This window comes from Rhea pennata, chromosome 19 (genome assembly GCF_028389875.1).
Source record: "Rhea pennata isolate bPtePen1 chromosome 19, bPtePen1.pri, whole genome shotgun sequence".
Lineage (NCBI taxonomy): Eukaryota > Metazoa > Chordata > Aves > Rheiformes > Rheidae > Rhea > Rhea pennata.
This window is the reverse complement of record NC_084681.1, coordinates 3,989,197-4,009,146: the sequence shown is the minus strand read 5'-3', so window position 1 is coordinate 4,009,146 and position 19,950 is coordinate 3,989,197. Positions and strand designations below refer to the sequence as shown.

The following is a 19,950-nucleotide window of genomic DNA, read 5'->3' as shown; positions in this document are numbered from 1 at the left end:
TATTGTATCAAATGGAAATGAAAAGAGTGTATCTTGAGTCTCCTTGGAAAGGGTTGCTACATTCAAATTGCTAGGAAAAAGAAAAGCAGTAAATTTTTGGTGCTAGTCATCTGAAGAATGCAGATGTATGTTACATATAACTCCTTAATGAACAATTTAAAGGTCAACGTAAAGGCATGCTGGATTTTGAAAAAAAATGCTGAGATTGATGATCTTTGATCTTGACAATGTGGGATCAATCCATCACATTAGGCATTACAAAGTTCAGACTATCTCCTCAGTATACCCTCAATATCCCTTTAGTGCTGTGTGCCTCTCAACACTCGTTTTGTGGATCAAAGGGAGAATGAACAAGCATTAGTTTGAATATCATTTACACTAGAAATTGCACATGTTTAAAGAATCCATGTTCAAGAAATTTTATGCTTGGATAATTATGAAACAAGATTAAAGTTGAGATCATCTGTTCATCACACTGGAGTAATTCCAGAAAAATTTCCAGAAAATTCATTTTCATGATGGAAAATTAAAACTTGCTACTTGTAAATCTAATCATCAGACATCAATGGCTGCCTAGAAACAGTTTGCTTTATTGTTTAGTAAGACTAAGATTACTGTTGCTATCTAACCTCAGGTCTACCACTGATTTGTTTGTGGCAGTGGGTAAACCTTCTTCTTCTGAGGGAGTTCAAAAAAAAAAAAAAAAAAAAAAATCCAGTGTCCTAAGAAAATAAAAACATTGCTTCTGTTACTGCAGTCAGCCTGGAGCTTCTACTGAGAAAGGCCTCCTGTTGTTTTGTTTCTCAGAGGTGAAAGCATCTGAAGGTGCCTGTTTGGATGCTCGGCTGCAGGGTTAGGGAGGCTACTCAGTGCTGACAGTAGTATATTACATGCTCGTTACTTCTGTGTTTATTGTGAAGTAAGACATCACGATTGGAGCTGATTGAAAATTGGAATTTCTGTATTGGAATTCAAGAAATGCCAAGGTTTCCAAAAACATAAGTGAGCTTTATCATAGAATGGAGAATGGCTTTTCTAAATTTCCTAGGGAAGCAAAGTCTGGAGAAGAAGAAGAAAAGCAGGAGTGTAAATTTGGAATAATTAAACCAGTTTTGTTTTGAAATCATAGAAACCAAACTAAAGCTGTGATCTCAAGTGTGCAACTCATGGGTGAGCCAGGACTCTAGGGCTTTTTGGCTACTGGCTCTCCATTAGCCCTGAAGCAAGTGAATGTTTTTAATTTCCCAACTCTTCGAGAATCTGTGCCACACCTTTCCAAGCCGCTCAGATCTTAGCCTCATGGCAGGGAGCCTAGTAGCCTGAGTGGCCCGAGGTTTTTAAACTCCTGCTTTTTTGGCAAGGATCCTAGATGCTCCAAGGACTTTGGCATGGCTCCTAGCTTCACAAGAAAGGGAGAAGCCCTGTGAGCAATCAAGATTTACAGAATCCTGATTTAGGGGTAGGAAGCCTGGATGTGTTAGTACCTTCTGTACAGGGCTTCCTTGAAGTTACAGTTCCTGGGAGGTTGGGCTTTCTTTATTTCCAGCAGGAAACTGGAGCTCTCAGGTCTGAAAAGATTTTGGATTTTTTAAAAAATTTTAAAATAGAATTGGACTTGGTTATCTATATTAAATCAGATTGCTACATTGGTTGGAAATTTTTTTAATCTTAGTGCTATAGTTAGAAATATCATCCTTGGACTTTTGAGAAGATGAGTCCTGTCAAGTCTCATGATGTTGAGCAGAGATTGTTTTTATCCCTTTCTTGCACCTCCCCATGGTGACTTAGGCATTTCTTGCATTTGCAACATTATGTTGCTGCTTTTCTACTCACAGACTCTGTGTCACTGGATGTTCCTGGTCTGCTCATGTAGAAGAAATGCAAGGACAGTATGTTACAACATAAAAACCCAGTGCGAAACCCCACGTTCCTCAGCAGAAGCCTAGTAGTGTGAGTTCCTCTCTTGTAATGAAATCCAGTTTGTGAGCAGAGCATGTAGGGATTCCAGGAACTTAAAGTTTGGACAATTCCAAAAATGCAAACAAGTTATAGACAGATAAGACATCTGTTTCTGTGCTTAGGCCCCACTGAGTGAAGGCCTGGTTTCTCAAGTCGGCCTGTAGAGTTGTGAATGATGTGTTTGACTGCAGAGGTCTGAAGCTGGAACAGCAGCTGCCAGGATGGGTGATAATACCCATCAAGGACAGAAAGAAAAAGATATGTCCCTTGGAGTCACTCCCACAGTAGCAGCTAATGTTATAAGCTTAATTCCTTAAATTATCCTTTAATATTATATTGAAACATGTCAGTAAAAGTCACAAGAAGAATCTTTCCTCCCATATAGTGTTTAACTGGATGCTAGTGGCATACTGTCTTCTGTACTATTATAGTAGCAGTGCCTCTGAAACAAATCTTAAGTTATATTTAGGCTCTTTGGATTTGAGATCTCACCCATAGCCAGTTGCTATGTGATTTGTACTTTGAGCAGAATTTCCAAGGTTAATGAGTGTTTGGATCCCAGATTTGTTCTGGCCCAGCAGTTTTCATCTTTCCGTCTTTCCACAGTCAAGACGACTGTGAAAGAGGTTGGATGGGGCAGCACATAGAAACAACACTTTTCTTAGCACTGAATAAATAAAGGAATTCTTCATTCACACACATACAAAACTTCCATTTAAAATATTCCAAGAAATATTTATTAGTAATTTTGTATTTATAATTATTGTACTTATTTGTAAATATTGTATTTATTAGTAATACTCACTAGGAACCAAACACAACTCACTCCCAAAATAAATGTAAAGCTGAATTAAAAAGTGGATTGACTTAAGTCTGGAGCTGCAGATGTGAAGGGTTTCTTTATTTCCTTCTGCATTTACATTTTTGCAAGGCTCTCTTTATAAATATATTACTGATGAAAATTGAAAATATTCTTGGGCACAAGTATCTTCTTGTAGTGGCAATGCATCAGAGGCTCAGCTGGTGTTTCTTCTTCAAAGACTTAAGATGCATTAAATGTAAATTTAAAAACAAATGTCTTTAGGAAAATCCAGTAAGAAAATGATCTGAATTTTAGTTAAAGTCGAAGGCAATTTTAACACATTGGCATCTTGTTTTGTTGATAGATTTATTAAGAAGCTGAAATAAGCTGCTTTCTCCCGTTCTCTCTAGTCAACACTCGCTCTAGAGGGTGAGGGCCGCCCGGGGGGCAGCAGAGCCTGTAGCTCCTTGAAGCAGCCCGTTTGCAAAGCAGAGCAGGTATTAAAAACTGATCGCCAAACATTTTGAAAACACTGCTAACCGGGAAGACTACTCCGTGAAAATGAAAACGTTATGCAAAGCATTTTCTGGGATGCACACGCAGCCAGAAGCGCGTTACCGACTCGTCTTCAGCAAAAGCGGACGGTGAAGGGAGCTTTTGAAACATAATGTACAACATCAGGTGTTTTATCACCTCGCAGCAATTGTCTATTTACCCAGTTTTAAAATACTTTTTCTTAAGGACAATAATTTTTTAAAAAAAATACAATAGTCGCAAAAGGGAGGAAAATGACCCCTCCCCAATTTCCGCACAGGTGGGCTTTCATCTCGCACCTTACCAGCTAAAGCCTCGAGAGGTGCGAGCACCTACGGCCCGTTTCTGGGGAGGAAAAAGCCAATTCGGGGCGAGGGAGGAGGACCCCCCCTCCCCACACACACACACCCCGCGCGCAGCTACCGGCCGCGGAGGCGGGGGGGGGGGTGATGGGCTGTTTCCAGGGGGAAAAAAAGAAAGAAAAACAGCGCTGGCGGCACGGACCCCCTCGCGGCGCCGCGCACCGCCCCTCTCCGGCGGCTGCGGGCGGGGAGCACATGGCGCCGGGCCGGGCCGGGCCCCGCGGCCGCCCGGGCCCGCGCCCCGCGGCCGCCCTGCGCCTTCCGCCGCGGGCCGCCGGGCCGGGAGCAGGGCGGGGGAGGGCTTTCCCACAATGCTTTGTGGGGACGTTGACAAGTGGATCCAAGATGGCGTAGAAAGTAATGACAGGTAAGTCAGGACTTCCCCGTTCGCCCCCCGTGGCGGCTGGGGGCGGCGGGGCCCGGCCGGCGAAGGCCCTGCGCGGCGAGGGAGCCGAGCGCGGGCAGAGGCCGCGGCAGCGCCGGGAGCGGCCGAGCCGAGGCGGCCGCCGAGCCGGAGCCTGAGCGGTGCCGGCTGGAGAGGGCCCTGTGTCTGCGGAGGGGCCTGCGGCGGCGGCGGCCGCTCGGGGGCTGTTTACGGGCGGGCCCGCGCCGCGCCGAGCCGAGCGGAGCCGAGCGGAGCCGCGGCGCTGCCGGGCGGGCGCGGGGGCTGCGCGCGGCCCTGCGCTGGGCGCCGCGGGGCCGGGGGCTGCCGCGGGCCGGGGGCTGCTCCGCCGGGGCAGGGACCGGGGGGGGGGGGGAGGGCAGCTTTGTTTTTGTGCCGGGAGGTGGGGGGAACCGCCAGCGAGTGCCGGGAAATAACAACAACAACAACAAAAAATAATAAAAAACGCTATTTTACGTATGGCTAGTGGAGGGGAGAAAAAAATAAACCGTAAGACTAAACAGCTGCTTTAAAATTAACCCTCAAAGCAGTGAAGCTGCGGTGGACGAGCTTGTATTTTTGTTTCCTGTAGAAGGGCTTTGTCAGGGCCGAGTGGGTAGAAGTTGGGAGATCTTGCACAAAACCTGGGATTGCCTTTTTTGCAACGCAGGTCTTGGGAAATTGAAAATAGGAAAGTTTACGCTGCAGGTTGCAATACAATCCTTCCCCCAATAGACTGTAATTTGGTGTTTAGGGCAGATCCTCCGGTAGGATTGTTTACACGAGTAATGTTACCCTCCTGAGTTGTTTGATGGGTCATGGTCTTGTATTAATTTCCAAACGAGTGAACAGTTGTCCAGTTTCAAGCACTGTTAGTTGGGCTGTTCTTTGATTATAGGAATATGATTAAACATATCATTGGTGGATGTTAAGAAATAACTGCAGGGAAACAGTTGCACCTTTGCTTTCAAAGTTAATGACAAAATGAGGCAGAATTAGCAAAGTAATAGGATTTTTTTCCTCTGGGGCTCACTGAGCTTGAGCAGAAGTTTTAAAATAACATATAACATATTTCACTCTTCTTTGAAAAAATAAAATCAGTTGTAAAAGACAAAAACATCTGAAAAATGAATCTTTCTTGGCAGATTGAATGCATCATGGCTAGTCTGTCTGGGATGGTTTGTATTGTTAGGGTCTTCTAATGTTACTCTTTCTATAAACTGTGTAATTGAAACAGACTAAGAATAAAATAAAAATCCTGCTTTAAAAAAAAGACATGTTCTATTTTAAAAATGAAAATATAACCAAATAAATGAAGTGAAACTTGGTAGGCTGCATTATTTTCCAAGATTGTTTGGAAGAACAGAGAGGTTTTTAAATAAAGTATTTTAAATTCAAGTATCTCAATGTTTTGAGACACAGCAGATTGTGAGTGAAAAATTAATGGCAGAGCTGGTTTGATTGGGATAGTCTGGATGCTGGGCAGCTCCCTGTCCATCTCTGAGGACGAGCCACTTCTCAATGTGCATCTGAAAGTTGCACAAAGGAAAAATAAATAAGAGGCCACTGTGTTCCCCTCCCCTTCTCCTAGGGATGCAGGCCAAAGGACTTGCTCTTAGAGGAATCATACTTTGGTAGGCTTACTTTTTACAGCATAGAAATTGTGAGTGGCAAAAGCTGAGATAAGGTTTCTTTGTTGAACTTTATTAGTTGAGAGCAGTTTTTCTTCATTGATAAGTGAAGAAGCAATTTACACATTATGACAGAGAGAAATGAGTTCTCTTTGTAATTTGTTATGAAAGTACAAATCATAATTTTTTCTAGCTGAAATCAAAGTTCTTTTATCACTCCTCACCTACCTAAATGTGACTTTTAAAAGACTGAGTTTACATTTCCCTTCCTTTAGTTCATATCACATATGAATTAAATAATAGCTGTTTCTTTTGCTGTTTTTGTCTTTCCTTGGCAAAATTGAAGGGAGGTGTGGAAGCAGCATGTTAAGCTGTATTTTGTCTCATTTTTGCTTCTTGATCTGTCATGAAGGATCTTTTCCCTTTGGGGAACCTAATTAATTTCAGAGTTGTAGTTCCTGGGCTTTGGGATCTGTATTAAGGATCTGGATGCAGGATAAGGGCCAGGGTTTGGAAAGAATTTCTGCCTGAAGTTCAGATTCCTGGTGCAATTCACATCTCAGAGGAAAATACAAGTAGCAGTGTTAGAAGGTGTGAAGAGGTAGTATTTCGTAGTGGACAGGGTACTGGGCTGGTGCTTGAGAGACTTGGCTAGCCCTGTGTAAATCACTTCACCTGTTTATACTTTCTTTGAAGAATTGTAGGATAGGAATAGTGAGTCTTACCAACTTGTAAGGAATCTTGACAACTATGGATGAAAGAGACAATGAACTGTGAGCTAGGTAATATTGTTGTTATTATGTTTTCCAGCTCTGTTTATTAATTTAATAGTTTGATGAAGTATTTTCTCCAATGTATGCAATTATTTCATTAGTTGGATATTCTTTCTGATTTTCAGTATTTTTTTTGTTTGTTTTAGCAACTGTTTACCACCATTTTATATTGCTATTGCACTTTATTCTAGATGGTTTCATTTTAGTAATGGCAGAAACAATTGCTGGAGCAATTCACATTATTAGTTGAAAGCCCTTGAATCTATCACCTCACTGGTATTCCCTCTTGAGGTCAGTGGTACCTAGATAGGTCTGAGAGCAGGAGTGAAATCTAAATTAGAAGTGTTTTGTAATAATTTAAATCCTGTCCCCTGTGTACAGCTTGAATAACTAGGGAAAGCCATGGGAACGTGGAGGATAAGAAGGCAGGATGGAGTCATTCTGCTGTAGCTTAGGGCTAGAGCAGTTGGACAGCTGGCATTCCCCTCTTTCTTGCAGATCAGTAGGCCGAGAGTTTTAGTAAATGTGTGAATCCTGTCCGTGCTTTTTCCTAACATTGTCTCTGGGGGAAGGAGATTTAAGGCTTTCTCTGTTATTCTCTATAAGCAGATCCACAGTATTCCTTTTTGTCCAAGGACTCTAGAGGCTCATTATGGGCGAGAAAATAACAAATTTTATGTTCCCAATCACAGATTACCCTCTTACTCACTATCATAGGTATTGTTTAATCATTTCTCACTTATTTTGATATAGTCCTAAGGTAAAGTCTCATTATCACTATATGATATATATATACATATATGTGTGTGTGTGTATGTGTGTGTGTGTGTATATATATATATATATTTCCCTTTAAGTTGAAATATTATAGATAAGATTATCAGAATAAACAAGACTTTGTTTTTTGTTCTTTCTTGTCTTGCCATTTTCTTCTTTGGCCTTTGGCAGCAGTCAGCACTTGTCCTTATGTATGTCAATGGCGTATATTTAAAGACATAGCATTATATGCTTTCTCTCTTTGATAGACTCCTGAAATTGTCGTCCCTTTTTTCTGCAGAGAAGGAAAGAGAGCAGTAACACTAAAACAACAATTACTTTTTAAAAAAAGTTTACACACAACGTTGTTATGGAGTTAAAAAAAAAAAAAAAAAAAAGAGAGAGAGAGAACCAGGAATTTGGGGCAGAAATTTTATTCTTTTCTTTTCCCAAAAATACTAAGTCAAAACTTTTATAATGAAGTTAGGAGTCTGCAAGGTCAGACTGCTCTCTGGAAATAGACTAGTTTCTGGGGGTTTTATGACAGTGGTATGTGCAAGTAACTCAAGTTCCTTTTTGAAAATCAGTCTTACTGAGCTTTCATCTTCTCTTCATACAAATGTTTATAACATGAGGTTTCAACCAGAGGCAATCATTCATGTCTGAAAACATAGAAAAGTGAATATTACTGTAGGAAAAGAAGTGCTTAGGAATTTAAGCAGGCAAATTATAATTACTATGGGTCAGAATTTGTTTTTCTGTTGCATTTCTATTTCACTGATTATTGATATTAAGGGATACCTGTTGTGACAATAACATCATTTCCAAATATTTCTCTACATTTTATATGCAAATTCGACTGTCATAATTCTAATAGAAATGCAGTGGTTATTTACCTCATCTTTCCTCCAAATACCAAATTGCAGATTCATGACAGGAAAACCAGATAAGAAATTATAAGTTTCGTTCTTATTCCTTCCTAAGTGTAGCTTTACTATGCTGAGAGGTTCCATTTCATGACTAAAAGATTTAAGTTATTACTATGGTCTCATCCTAGTTCTGAATCAGTACCAAACTACCAAATTTTTTGAGTGGTTTGGACTCTGACAGGTGCTAGAACGCCATCCCTCATACTTTAGCAAGAAGGTGATTTAGAGTTTACCCCACTTAACTATACTGATTTTTCAAGAAGCAGTAGGTGCATAGTGCTACTGAGTCAGCAGCAAGAATTTTTGTGATTTCATGTAAAGAAATGTTTTGGAGATGTAAACCATTATGTCATTTATTTCTGTCAGTTAGATGCCACTTGTTCAAGAATGAGATGATTGAGGTAGATGGTTTTTAATCTTTGCTCTATATGCAGACTGGGGAAATACATTTCATGATCTGTCCTACTTGTGATTAGTAGATAGGTTAATGATTCTAAGAGTTGTAATGAGTAAACAGTGGAGGGAAAAAAAGAGTCATAGAGTTATAGTAGATACGGAATTTTAAATGTTGGAGCTGCAGGAAGTAAAGAGCAGAAATATGAGCAGCATGTGGATTGCTCTAAACTGTTCTTGTGGTAAATAGGGTAAACATTATTCAAATAATCTTTCAGTCTCTGAATTGCATAGTTTTTTTGCATAGTTATATATTCTAAAAATATTGTATTTATCAAAACACTAAAAATTGCACTATTTAAATATGCTTAGAAGAGCTTTCAGTGTTCTATTGCATGGCAAAAGGGAAATATGTAACCCAACGGGAGCTGTTTTTGAGAACCTTGGTTGTCAGTAATATGGCACAAGTGTTTAATTTGGTGGAAAATATTCAGTGGCTCAGCAAACCAAGAAAGCAGCAAATCTTTGTGGACATAATAAATGGAGAATGCCACAAATGAAAAGCGTAGTGGTTTTGGCAGCATATAAAATAATTTTTCTTATGTATCTTTTCAGTTACTGTAAGATATTCTCATTTTTTTCATGATTACTTCATTTCATCCTGAGATACGGGAAGCAGGGAGAGGCAGGCAGCATGCTTCTGTTCTCAAGGAATGTTCCTTCTCCAGCGCTCATCTAAATTCCCCATCAGCTATTTGAGATTCCCAAATACTCTTGAACAGTCATAAGATAGCTGCTTTGCATCTGATCCTGTGCCATCTCAGAAGCCAAATTTTTTGGGGTTTTCGTTATTGCCTAAACAGGAAGATCTTTAAGGAGGATATCTTTGTGTGTAGCCTGCTTCTGATTTTACCCTAATGCAGCTTTGTAGCTGGGTGCTGCTGGCGTTTTATTAAAATGATGCTTTTTGATTAAAGTTGTTTATGCTAATGATTTAGGGGTAGCTGTACTTTGGCCATATCTTAAGACACTCAAATGTTTGGGATGATGTGTGACATTTGTTTTGTCTTTTGAACTTATTGAATCTACTTGTCTCTAGATTTGTTTGTGTTTATTAGGCTGGGATAGACGCCATTTTGCTTCTTCCTTGGTTTTATCAGAATTATTCCATTAACCTCAGCAAGATAATATTTAAGGAACTCCTGGCAAAAATCAAACAGAAGAATGAAGTATATAGAATGTGGAAAAAGGGACAGGCCGCTCTGGAGGAGTCAGAGTATGCAGGGATGTGGTGAGGAAGACTAAGGCCCGTTTGGAATTAAATCTGGCAAGGAGTGTCAAGGATAACAAGAAAGGCTTCTTCAAATACATCGGTAGCAAGAGGAAGAGTGGGGAAAATGTGGACTTGCTGCTTAATGGTGTGGGGGCCCTGGTGATGAAGGATGCAGAGAAGGCAGAGTTACTGAGTGCTTTCTTTGTTTCTGTCTTTACTGCTAAGGCCAGGACTCAAGGAATCTGTTGCCCTGGACACAAGGGAAAGTCTAAAGAGAGGAAGACTTTCCCTTGGTTGAGGAGGATCAGGTTAGAGATCATTCGGGCAAACTTGACAAAACTTGACGTCCACAAAACCATGGGCCATGATGGGGTGCACCCACAAGTGCTGAGGGAGCTGGCAGATGTTATTGCTAGGCCATTCTCTGTCATCTTTGAGAGGTCATGGAGAATAGGAGAGGTCCATGAGGACTGGAAGAAAGCCCATGTCACTGCAGCCTTCAAAAAGGGCAAGAAGGAGGACCCAGGAAACTACAGGCCAGTCAGCCTCTCCTCCATCCTTGGAAAGGTGATGGAACAGCTCGTTCTGGATGTTATCTCTAAGCATGTAGAAGATGGAGCAGCTCGTTCTGGATGTTATCTCTAAGCATGTAGAAGAAAAGTAAGTGATCAGCAGTAGTCAGCATGGATTCAAGGAGAAAGCTTGCTTAACCAATCTGATAGCCTTCAATGGTGGAATGACTGGCTGGGTAGATGAGGGGAGAGCAGTGGATTTTGTCTGTCTTGACTTCAGCAAGGCTTTCAACGCTGTCTCCTTTAACAACCTCATAGACAAGCTCAGGAAGTGTGGGTTAGATGAATGGACAGTGAGGTGGACTGAGAACTGGCTAAAAGGCAGAGCTCAGAGGGTTGTCATCAGTGGTGCAGAATCTAGTTGGAGGCTTGTAGTTAGCTGTGTCCCCCAGGGGTCAGTAGTGGGTCCCATCCTGTTCAACTTCTTCATCAATGACCTGGACGAAGGGACAAGAGTGCCTCCTCAGCAAGTTGACTGATGATACCAAACTGGAAGGAGTGGCTGATACACCAGAAAGCTCTGCTGCCATTCAGAGAGACCTGGACAGGCTGGAGAGCTGGGTGAAGAGGAACTTCATGAAGTTCAACAAAGGCAAGTGCAGGGTCCTGCACCCAGAGAGGAATAACACCATGCACTGGTGCAGGTTGGGGGTTGACCTGCTGGAAAGCAGCTCTGTGGAGAACGACCTGGGAACCCTGGTGTACAGGTTAACCATGAAGCAGCAAATGTGCCCTTGCGGCCAAGAAGGCCAAGGGTATGCAATTGGGCAATGGGGTGAATTAGAAAGAGTGTTCCTCCCCGTCTACTCAGCCGTGGTAAGGCCACATCTGGAGTACTGTGTCTGCTTCTGGGCTTCCCAATGCAAGAGTGACATAGAACTACTGGAGAGTAGGGCTATGAAGATGATTGGGGGACTGGAACATCTCTCTTACGAGGAAAGGCTGTGAGAGCTGGGCCTGTTTAGCCTGGAGAAGAGAAGCCTAAGAAGGAATCTTATCAATGTATACAAATATCTGAAGGGAGGGTGTCAAGAGGATGGGGTCGAACTCTTTTCAGTAGTGCTATGCGACAGGACAAGAGACAATGGGCATAATCTGAAACACAGGAAGTTCCATCTGAATGTGAGGAAAAACTTCTTTCCTGTGAGGATGACAGAGCCCTGGAACAGGTTGCCCAGAGAGATTGTGGATTCTCCTTCTCTGGAGATATTCACAGCCCACCTGGATGTGATCCTGTGCAACGTGGTCTATGTGACCCTGCTTGAGCAGGGGAGTTGGACTAGATGGTCTCCAGAGGTCCCTTTCAACCTCAACGGTTCTGTGATTCCTGATCAAGTTTGTTCTTTGAGGTTTAAAATACATGACTGAATCGCTGATGCTTGTTTTAAAAGAAATGTGTAGAATAAATACTACTGGGAAACTTGTGTGGTTTAGGATACAAAGTTCTAGTGTTATCTGTTGAGCTTGTTCTTTGTGGCAAAGTTGGAAATCCATATTCTATTCTTGGGAGATTTCTAGAAATTGAGCCTTTTGGTAGTATTGTGTTCATGCATTTGTGGAGAGGAAACAGGGAAGTTATAAAAGTATTTTTCAGAAACAGAAAAGTTAATTAAATTAAAAATTAGAAAACAACTCCCCAGAGCAGGCTTAGGTATATTATACCTAAGTATTTGAAAGACAGTCATGTAAAAATTTATTTCAAAGGTTATATACAACACAGATAGCAATTGTTAATGGTGGAGGTTTGTTATTGCTTTATACTTTAAAAACAGCACACAGAAGTATTATACACGGTTATATAATAGGTATGTTTAGGGGAAAGATGTACTTGGAGTATCTGTGGGTGGCATCATGGTGTTATTAGATCTGATGTGGTAGGACCCTTTTGTACTAAGCACTCTATAAACGCATAATAAAAAAGTCAAAATATTATTCACTACTATAATGAATATAAGTTCATTAGCTGCAATGAGGACTTAAGTATATCCAAAGAAAATTTTCTGATTTTGTGTCACAACTTTCTGGCCTATTTCTGCATTCAGTTTTGTGAATTGTGCACTTTATTCAATATTAAGATTTTGGGGTTTTTTGCCATTTGAGTGAATTGAAAGAATGAATCATGTTTTTCTCAAACAGAAAATGAATTTAGGGTTTGTTCGATTTGCCCAGCTGTACAACCATGATACGTACCTGTAGCTCACGTCTGCATTTGCACCAGTGATCAAAGCTGTTTTCTTCAGTTAGATTCCTGAGTCGTGTGGATGTGCTGCTTTGCAGTACTGGGACATATCAAGAGCAGAAAATGTTCTTGTGTGGAAATGAAAGTTTGACATGTCAGGAAAGGCTGTTTGAAGCATCACAACAAGTATTCCTGTTGAGCAGGGAACATTTGGACTGAATCATTAAGTTTTGCAGCTGCTTAGTTGTTAGGAAAATAAGTTTGTATGGGGTTTTCCGAAAGGGGATGTGCTGTGACATATTAGTTCCTAATTTTAACAATACTTTTATTGCTGAAGTTCAAATATATCCTTTAGAGGGAGCTTGGATTTGGACACAAGACTGAAAGTTAGGAGCTGCTAATCCTGATTCTGAGACTGATTGAATTTGTGAGCTTTGGTAAATGAACTGTGAGCAAGTGCTCTCTGAAGACATTGCTGTACGAGTGGCAAGTTTAGTCAAACGAGCATCATGAGGAACTTCTGTGACATATGTTTTTGCCTTTTAAGCTTGTGAAATACATTCATAAATGTCCTGATACTTGCTGCACCTTTAAATGAGGCTTCGGGATCTTATTTGACTCTCCTTTGCATTAATTAGTAACACTGTTTGGCATTTTGAAAATGTAAGTGACGGATATCATACAGCAGATGTTTTGCAAAACATACTTTCTTTTGACTCAGCAGAGAAGAATATTGGTAATTGTATGATTCTATAACTCCTTAAGATTAATGGTATACACTTTTTTTTGTCAAAGTTCACTATGAAACGTTACATTATGGAATGCCCAGAGACGCCTAGGATCAAGGCCCTGTTTTGCTGTTGAACTGTTTAAGAAGAGAGAGGTTCCAGCACAAGTAGCTTAGTTTTAAATGTTGAGATGCTTTTTAGAGTATGAATACTTTATCTTTCTGTGTGTTGATCTATCCCCTGAGTTTGAAAGTTGCAGACTGGTCTTGTTTGTATTCTTTTGTTTTTTCTATATTTCTATGTATGTGCACACATGTGCACGCACACACACACACACCATAGGGCAGTATTACAATTAAAATATCCTCATCTTGGAAAAAGTGTGAGATAAATTATTCTGAAAAAGCAGTAAGGACATATAGGTATGCAGAATACAAACTGTTGCTCTTGACCAGTTCTTATGAAAGATTGTTTATGTGAAGGTTTTCTATGAGGAAGCCAAAAGAACTTTAGGTGGGGCAGAAGCACCTCCTATTATTAAGTTACCTGATGCTTACTATTACATATTCCTCATTGGAGTTGGTTATTACTTGCCAAATGTTAATTATTTGGGTTGAAATTTCCCATGGTAGATGTCTTTCTCAGGCTGGCTTTTTGGGTAATGTGGAAGAAATTAAGGGTTTAGCCAACACGGTTCAATCTTTTTTAAAAATTAGGCAAAAAAAAAAATTGTTTTGTTCACAGTAAAATATTCTGAAGTCCTATAGGACTGCTTTGCAAAAAGTTGAGATATGGTGTACTGTGCTGTTTCTGGCAAGGATATACTTGTTATCAATCCTGTGGAAATCTGCTCAACATTGGTCAAATTAGTAATTTGTACAAATTAAAAGATCATCCCTGCCGTGAATATACTTGACCCTGAGCTAAAGAGGGTTTCTATACAATTTGAAGACTGGGGCTTCTGTATTCCTCCCTGGTGTGAATTTGGGGGGAAAATGAGAGCACAGAGAATCCCCAGGTGCAAAATACAGGCTTTCATAGAATTGACAGAAGCGATGTGAAGTTAGGGGTGGCTGAATAAGAGGGCTGAGATTGAAAATACTGAGATTAGAAAGGAAGAAGTGGACGGAAAGCTCTGCTGTGGGTAGATGTCAATATATAATGCTAAAACAAGCAACTACTTGCTTCATTTTTTAGTATTTCTAATGAAAGTCCCCATGTTGTGATATAGAGAAGTGCTGAATACTTGTAAGTCACTCTGGAGACACTGGGTGTTCTACTTTGATCATATAAAGGGCTATATAGTACTGGGCAGAATATAATGGGAAAAATCACTTTTAATTGTCTTAAGCTGAATATGAGAGATTCATAGAAACTTGGCTTTAACTTTTTTATGTCTCAATTCTTGGTCTATAAAGTGAGAGCACAGTGTGAAGGATAAAGATATTTTCTTAATGCATGTGAAGTCCCTGGTCACAGTAATTGTGAATGTTACTGAAAAGTTCATGGAAACATTAAAATGCAGTTTTGAGAACCAGATTTCAGTAGCAAACAGTGAATAAGGCCTTAGGCCCTATGCGGAACTGTTTAACTTGCTGTTCATTAAGCAGGCAGCTTCTGTTCTGCCTTCTCACTGAGTTGGGTGGCCTTTGGAAAATGTAGTATGTGACTAATACAGTTAAAGGCTGTAGCATGATGCAGACACATGAGAGGACCAACATAAACTTGTACAGATAATTTTGTCACTGCACAACTTTTGAGTATTTTTATTCCATTTCATCAAGAATGGGTAATGCCTTCAGACAGCTTTCTACAAAAGGGTCATTTAGAAGGCTAGAGATCAAGATACTAGTGATACTGATGTGGTAGATGTGGTGCTTGTAAGTGCTGAGGCCATGAGTTATTTTCAGATTTTGAGCCAAAGATATAGATTTACTCCACAGATACCAGATGACATGCAGATAACAGATGAAATGCAGCTGATAAAGCTGCTAAATTAGTTAGACAACCCCTAGTTAAGGGATTTGTCTGTGTGGATTGGGCAGAGATTTCAATAGGTTTATCTGTGCCACTTAAATAAGGGCTAACAATCCTAGGGTGCCATTAGGAAGCTATTGAAAAGCCTTATGATTTTTCTTAGCCAATTTGTCTATGTAGAAATATTGCTGGTATTGTCTATATAGATTGTCCTCTGCTGCTTCCAAAGTGAAAATAAAAGAGATTACTAAAGATAATAAAGTACTAATAATCACCTTAAATGTCCGTACTGAAGTCATTCCTGGCGTGCAATAAGATCTTAGTTGTTACCATCCGTAATGTATGTAAAGTGATTTAAAAAACACAGAGGATCCAGATGCTGAAGACATTTGCTCTTAATCTCTATTGCTGCTATATTTTTGCTGTTACTGTTTTGTGGATGGTAAACCACCCACAGACACTTGTTCCTTTTCAGTAAAGTGGATGTGTTTATCCTATATGTTAAGCTTACAAAGTGAGGCACCATTTATATGGCCAGAGATCACGTCTTCTTTTAATTGACTGTCTTCTCTTGGCTTTTCTAAGTGGAAAGATAATCTAAGTATTTAATGTTGGGGGCCATCGTGAACCTCTTTTTCTTCCTTCCAAAATCGAGCACACCATGTTCCTTAGAGGCCTTGTAGCAGAAGTTCTTGCTGCTGTTATGCTATATAATAAAACCGGGAAATAAGCTTTCCTCATTCTGTATGCTCCATTTCAGATTTAACATCATTTTTGGAATTTAAAGTAGGGTCATTTTGCCTGCAGTTGTACAACATTAACCAGAGTAATTCAGTTATTTCAGAAAACTGATTAGATTGTCCTCTCTCAAGGGTGGGGACTTTTGTGTTTGTTCTGTAAGGTGTGCAGTACATTTCTGAGCACTGTGTATAACTAATATTGCTCACTTCAGCCATAACAGCAAAAGATGAATACATAAGATCTCTGCTATTACGTATTTTTTCAAAAAACAAAAGCACCTTTCATATTACTCCGTTCTGCACCCTGTGCATGAAAAAGGCACAGGCGTTTTTTCTGTGTTCAATGCTCAGTCTTTCATGTTGATGATTAGTGCACTACCATTATCCACTTTAATTTTATTAAAAGGTTTTGTGAATTTAGGATTATTTATGATTTATATGTCAGGCCACTAGGAAAGTACATTTTTTGTGTGTATCTGCAAGTGGCTACAGTTTTAATGTACAACTGTATTTTATTCCTTCCTCTAGGCTTGAATAAAATGCTTGTATTAATATATTTTTTTTTAATCTTAAAGCAAAGATGAGTTTCTTTTGTCACTATAGGTAAGGAAAATAAGATATTTAATTTTATTTTATTAATCTAAAGGTACTTAAGTGTTTCTGCAGTACTCAAAATATCACTCATATAACATTATTTAGAGGTGCAAGCATGCCTTGAGATGGGATCACTAGAGATGCAAAAGCTACTGTATAATATGCTTAGCAGTATATAGATATATAACTGGATAGTTGAACATTAGTTAAGAAAGATGGGTCACTTAAGTGTTGGCACATTCACAGATACAGTAGCTAACATTTTCCTTGTGTAGTGTTCTTCATGTATCTTAATCCAGCTTATAAAATGAACCTAGAGCTTTCTCTGCTTGTATATTAAAATATTTTATCAGCCTTTTCCTGATAGTTTTGAGGCAGAGAGAACCATAGAACTCTTCTGTCATAGGGATTGTGTCCTTACCAGTCATCTCAATTTTGAAAGTATTATTTTTCTCTATTATGGAAGTAATTAACACATGTATCACAACAGATTTTTGAGACCTTCATATGTGAATTGCTTACATCTCACTAGTTTTCATACAGTGTTATCTCTCTGGCTGAACAAATGGCAGCACATAGCAGTGTGTGGGGTAGTTGATCTATTGATATTAATTAAAGCCTGGATGATAACTTCTGCTTTCCCTAGATGAGCTCAATATTTGTGTCTCTGTTGTCTGTCTTGTTAACACATTTATTTTTTTTTTTTTTTTTATAAAACTTGCAGTTGCTTGGTGTCTTTGAGATCCTTTAGACTTCAGTGAAATGCAGTTCAAAAGTTACTAGGGAAGGACAGAGCTACCTCTAAATATAGCTGATCTCTTCTTGTCCCTTAAAAGTAATTGCTGGGAAGTAACGGTAAACAACTGTCTTTTCTCGAAGGATTACCCGAATTTATTGTATGTTTAAAACTCTCGTCCAGTTCTGTGGCCAGCCTTTGCAACTCGCGAGGAGGGCTGAAGAGTCACGCGGGCTTAGGAATCACAGCGATCACCTTACCTGTTTCCTTAGACCGTGCGGAAGGAGTTGAATTCCTGCCCAGCTTTCTGCAGGCTGTGCCAGCTTGGCTGAACTGGGCGATGGGAGGGCGAACCCCACTTCTCTGCTGTCCTGCGATACAGTAGGCTGTTACCAGGAGGACACAGCTAAATAGCTTTGGCAAGGAATATGTGGGTGCCCATTCCTCACAGCAGCACTTTTTGAAGGGTTGTGGGTTGTAGTGGGAGGCAGCTGGAGAGGCTCTTCCCCCTCCATGTTCCCCATAGCAATGGGTCTCATTCATTTGCTTCAGTTTGCAAATCCCGGGATGTGGCTCTGGAAGCGTTTTCAATTCACAGTCTGACTGCAGGACTGCAAGTTGAACATCATTGCTTCAGCATAAATCTTTACAAGAGATGTTAATGTCTGGTTAAAATATGCAAATATTTACTGACTTGTCTACTGTTTGTCAGCTTGGCATGCGAGACCTTGGATCTGATCCTTCTGTCTTGGCAGACATTGGGAATTTTGCCAGTAACATTAATAGGAACAGCATTGTGCCCTCTAATCTGTTTGTTTATGAAGTACATGGAGAGTTATCTGGCTAGATTCTTTACAGTGAATTGAAAAAGCATCTGTGTGAGATCTTCTAGTAACTGTCACTTGCTTAACTTACCATTAGCTTAATATCTAGACCCTTTGCTTCTGTAAAATGCATCCATAAGCTGTGAAGCACAGAAGTGCACTGCCATGAGTTAAACTGCTCTGAAATACTTGAAGTTTAGCTCACAATGTTCTCTCCTCCTACACTGATTTTTAGTTTGTAGTTGGACTAATCATACTGTGGAGTAATTCTTCAAAAGCCCCCAGTGCACCAAGCAGACGTAGTGTTTACTTAGAAATAAATGACTCTGTAGATCACTGTTTATAGCTCTTCTTCCTCAAGCTGTCCATTTTATTTGGGGATTAGTTACTCTTTTTTTTTTTTTATTTGTTTACAGATCCCATTAGAAAGAAGGAGAAATACTCAGGGATACTGAGACTGAAAATCATTAGTTGTAGGGGAAAAAATCCCCCACAGCACATTGAAAAACAGATTTAAGTTACACTAGTTGGAATTTACCAGATCTTTTAAATGACAGCAACAGCAACTATTTTGTGGAAGTTAAGCTGAGCATGGTTTGGCCTTCAAAGAAATGTAATAGCATTAAATTTTCTGCTAAAGATATGAAGTTTGTGGAGGTGTGAAGTAGAAAGCCAGGTTAGATCTCTGGATTACCTAGAAGAGTTGTGTAAAGTTTTATGTGTATCTTAGTGAGATGCTTACTGTCATGTCAGGTGGAATTCACATGCACTGTGTTACTCTTATATTTAAGTGCATAAATTAGGAGTCTTCTTATAGGCAAAGGTGCTTCTGTGAGATAATTCAAAGCTAAGTAATGGTTTGAATTGACCACTGATAATAAAGGTGCTGTTGATAACACATAGTGCCTGTATTTCCAAGGTAGGTCTGCTGTCCACCTACCTTAAATCTGTAGTTTTAGATAGTGGGAATATGTTTGTTTACTGTTTCCAGAGAAATTTTAAAGATATATTAAACTTTGATGCTTCATTCCAATTGTCACTCAAATCAGTGATACAAATTTGGATTTACAACTCTTTGACATGCAGTTCTCCAAGACTTTTTGGAAAAAAAAGAATAATTCTCACATTTATTCTTTACATACTTATTATTTTTGATCTCAGTTTTATGGGTGGATTTTAAGTCACATTCACATAATCTAATCTCGGTTGCTAATTTTGGTGCAGTTTAGAAGGCTAACATTAGGAGCTCAAGTTTTTAAGAGTCTAAAAGAAGAGCTGAGTGCCTCTAGGGAGCACCTGAATTAGAGTCTAAAGTAGATGGTGCAAATAGCGAATAAATTTCTTCAAGCTACTACCATGCACATGTTTGTGTCTGCATATACAGATGTATATGGAGAAACCTGAGAGACTGAATTTAGAATTTTCTCTATGTTGTTCACATGTCAGTGTTTTGTTATGATTAAATTCATTAAACAAATGCTTCTGAGGTGTGCCGTCTATTGCTGTATCCCATACACTGTGACTTTGGTATTTTTTTATTTGTATTTTACTCAGGAATATTGAGCATGTGACTCAGTTTAGCCCAGTTATCCAGATAGCCTGGTCTTGACTTTTTTTGAACTCCGCTTAAGCAAAAAGATGTGGATTAAGTTAAGGTCAGTTATGTCTTCTAAAACGTTAAGTCTACAGGTTGACCAAAGAAATCGTGTAGCCTTTGCAGTATAGTAAAACCTGGCCTTTCCTCAGACAACTGATTCAACATTTATCAGAAGAGCCAGCATAAGACAATTCATACATAAAGTATTT

At 39.7% G+C, this 19,950-nt stretch overlaps 1 protein-coding gene across 3 annotated transcripts in view; it reads left to right on the top strand.

The window, feature by feature from the left end:
• The first annotated feature begins 3,977 nt into the window (after positions 1 to 3,977).
• HELZ (helicase with zinc finger) overlaps positions 3,978 to 19,950 on the top strand; it is a 91,160-nt gene continuing 75,187 nt past the window's right edge. For 2 of the 3 annotated variants that reach the window (XM_062591750.1, XM_062591749.1), the window contains exon 1: positions 3,978 to 4,024. Coding sequence is in view for 1 of the 3 variants with exons in the window: in XM_062591751.1 (XP_062447735.1) it covers positions 4,018 to 4,024 (7 nt within the window). In the remaining 2 variants the exon portion in view is untranslated. The remainder of the gene's footprint in view (positions 4,025 to 19,950) is intronic. The other variant, XM_062591751.1, reaches the window with a different exon arrangement.